At 46.9% G+C, this 3273-nt stretch overlaps 1 protein-coding gene across 1 annotated transcript in view; it reads right to left on the reverse strand.

The window, feature by feature from the left end:
* The window catches only part of F5Z01DRAFT_493875 (uncharacterized protein), a 1336-nt gene extending 736 nt beyond the window's left edge, over positions 1-600 (reverse strand). Inside the window, exon 1 of the mRNA XM_046260212.1 lies at positions 5-600. Coding sequence (XP_046113502.1) covers positions 5-138 — 134 coding nt within the window. The 5' untranslated portion in view covers positions 139-600. The remainder of the gene's footprint in view (positions 1-4) is intronic.
* Between the last annotated feature and the right edge of the window lie 2673 nt (positions 601-3273).

A 3273-nucleotide genomic window follows, 5' to 3' on the forward strand; every position in this document is an offset into this window, starting at 1 on the left:
AAGGAAGAGGTCGACACCGAGAAAAAGGCCGATACCAAGAAAGGGCACAATGATCAGGGTGTTAGCAGCGCGAAAAGGAAACATCAAGATCAAGAGTCTGATACGGGTTCTAAAAGGATCAAAATAATCCTTCGTCATCCCGATTGTGTTGAAAGTCAGAACATCTTCATTGAATATTTTAAGGAATGTCTAAGGGCCCCTCCTCCCAACCCTATGAGTATGGATAGGAAAAAATGGGTCCTCGAGTCAGTTAATCATCTGATTCGCTCCTATAGAGATATGTCGGCTGCTGCAATAGCACTTGCAATACTAGACGAGAAGTCTAGGGAATTTTACTTAAGCATGATGAAGAAGTGGGGCGAGGACAAAAAGCGCTCCGATAGAGAAAAAAGGGCACATGACTACCGCTGGATGATACGAGCTTTAGAAGAATGGGATGAAAAGGCCTGGGAAAAATTTAAAAGAACTAACAATTTTTGAGTTCAGCCTGAAATGGTTAGAGCTATAGAAGAGAGAGCTCATGGAAAACAAAATTAGATGAGATTTAGCTAGTTTTGAGTTAGACGCTAGATATAGGAACTCAGTTCACAAGATTCTCTGCATTCTAATTCTCGCCTATGCAAAGCCCTGCAAGGGCGATGTTATATCAAATGCGCGTTCACAAGCGCTCTATGTCTTTGACTTTCTGCAAGCTGTCTCAAATAGTATACCCGAGTAGTCCTATATAGGTCATGTCTGAAACTAGATTACAGAGGTGGATGGGCCGGACTCTACTATCATTCCCACTTGGGTTGAGAGTGCCTTTAAATAAGTATTTGGTTGGCGGGCAAGGGGCCTAATAACGCGAGCTCCGCTTGCTCACCAGATTAGAGTAGTGACTATCCCTCATTTGCATGAGCAGAACGGGTCATAGGGTCTAGAAACGCAAACAGCCGACGGGCAGGACACGTCTGTAGACAATTGCCGCCAAACCGGTGTCAGGAGGCGAGGTTGAATACCATAGTATCTTGCAGGGGGATGAATTGATTCATCTATCTCGCCAATTCCTTGCACGCGGAACTCGAAGAGAGCCGCGCAGTGACAATCACAGCGCTAAAAGCAGTCAGACCCGATGATGTTACGAAGATAGCTTCACGTGATGAAAAGTCTGACTATTCATATTAAAGATTGACCGAGAAGAGTATATTCGGTGCATGAATCGGGCTCGATAGCTAGGGTGACCTCGTCTCTTCTAGCTGCTGGGTTCCTCGTGGCTTCGCCAATCTTCATCAACTTCTCCCGTAGCCGTTTCCCCGCTTCGATCTTGATATCTGCCTGATTTTTTCTCCAGCCTACGAGAACGTTCCGCTTGGTCTTTCTCAGCTCTTTCAGCTGCATTTTCAGAACCTCCTTAGCACACTGCAGCTCTAGCTCTATCTACATTACTTCTATCTCCGCCTGTCTGGAGATGACATTCATCTGCTTCAAGCGACCAGAATCTTTAATAGCTTCGAGGAAGACAATAGCTGATTGCAAAAGAAGCCTGATCTCATGGGTTGCCGTTCTCGTCCTAAAAACAGCCGTGTCTCGTATTGCGCCTAGGTCGCTAGCGACCTCGGGTGTGAGTGGGAAGGATAGTTGTGGCTTTATGATCGCCCCCCAACACTTGTCAGTGATGATGTCCAGCCATCTAGGGAGCTCAAGCGAAGGTACACACTCCAATTTTTCTCCTCGGACAAGCCCGAGAGGTTTTGACCAACAAATTCAAAACAAGCCTGCTCGAGGATGTCTTAGGCTGTGGTTATCACCAGGTGCTGTGTCGTCAACGGAAAGTAGCAAGGCTCATTGTCAGTGCTCGGTCTGGTGGACCCCGACTCCGTAGAACAGCTAGACTGTTGTGAACCATCCGTTGAAGCAGGAGATGTCGCGGCGGACCGTTGATAGCGCTCTGATGGGAACGAGAGGGATGTGTGTGATCCGCCATCCTTCATCAAAGTGCCAAGACTGTCGGTTTCCTGGAGGGAGCTACAGAATATGTCATCTCCGTCATCTGATCTCGAATACTGTATGTGTCGATCTGTTGTTGATCTTTTCTGCCCTGATCTTTGTACTTCAGAAACTTGAAGGGTGATCTCGCTCGCGTTATTCGGCTTTACATGATGAAGATATTCTTCCTCCTGCACTAGCGGAGCTGTCAAGCCATCAACTAGAAGGCTAAGACCCTTTTCTATATATTGCATTCTGTTTTTGGCCGTCTGTGGACTCGCATAGTACAATAATTGGCGAATTTTAGTAGCATGTAGGTCTTGGCATGTCGTTGCGAGTCCACCGCGGTCTGGTGGATGCAGCATATATATAGGACCTAGATATGGACGGCTTAAGCAAGCTCTTGGCTCTGGATAACTTGAGAATCCGTACAGCGGGACTCAATCCTAACGGATGGGCCATTGGTCATCTTCCACTGATAGGGCCTTTCCACAGCCTGGGCGGGACAATTCGCCTTTGGGGCTCCACCGCGTCCAGAAATAGCCGTTCTTATAATTTCATGTACAGTAGAGCAGGAACCCGAACACTCGTTTTGGCCCTCACTGTAATATGTCCAATATATCATCATCATCTAGCAGGCTACTGTACTAGTGTACTAATAATTGACATATTCTCCTAAGGTAACAGCCCTTGCTTGCGTCCTCTACTACCTAGAGTCTCCCTCCAGTGCCAGACATTGGCTGGTTCGGCTCGATGCTTAATTGCCCTAGGATCTGTGTTCGTTCCATAATCTGTTAGCCTTGGTAGCTGGCTTGCACTCGATTGATACCTTTCGCAGGTTTCTTGAAGTAGATCAAGGATTTTTCGCCGGAGATCTCTGGACCTCCTACACCGTAGCATAATGTAGGTCGCCGTTTATCGCTCACTTCAGTCGCAATTCGTATCTATCACATTCTAAAAGCGTCGATCGAAGGGGAATCCCTACGGACTTAGTATTCCCTCACCCTTTTGCGTGCGAAAAGGCAACCCCTGCCTCTCCTACCCAATCACATACGCTTCCCCTCCTTTTACAAGACACGCCTTCCCTATTACTCCTTAATACCCCTGTATCCTACTGAATTTCCGGAGGATCCATGCATCCGTGACCACGCTAGGATAGATACCGACCTCGTCGCACTAGCATAAGCGTGAGAAAAAGAGCGATACGAAAAAATCTGTCTTTCCCCTCTAGTAAATGAACTAGTTCTACAGATTCATACATATACTATTCTATATCGTCTTACTACGCACCATGTCTCTCCTAGTGTC

The sequence above is a fragment of the Emericellopsis atlantica genome (assembly GCF_019669845.1).
Source record: "Emericellopsis atlantica unplaced genomic scaffold F5Z01scaffold_60, whole genome shotgun sequence".
Lineage (NCBI taxonomy): Eukaryota > Fungi > Ascomycota > Sordariomycetes > Hypocreales > Bionectriaceae > Emericellopsis > Emericellopsis atlantica.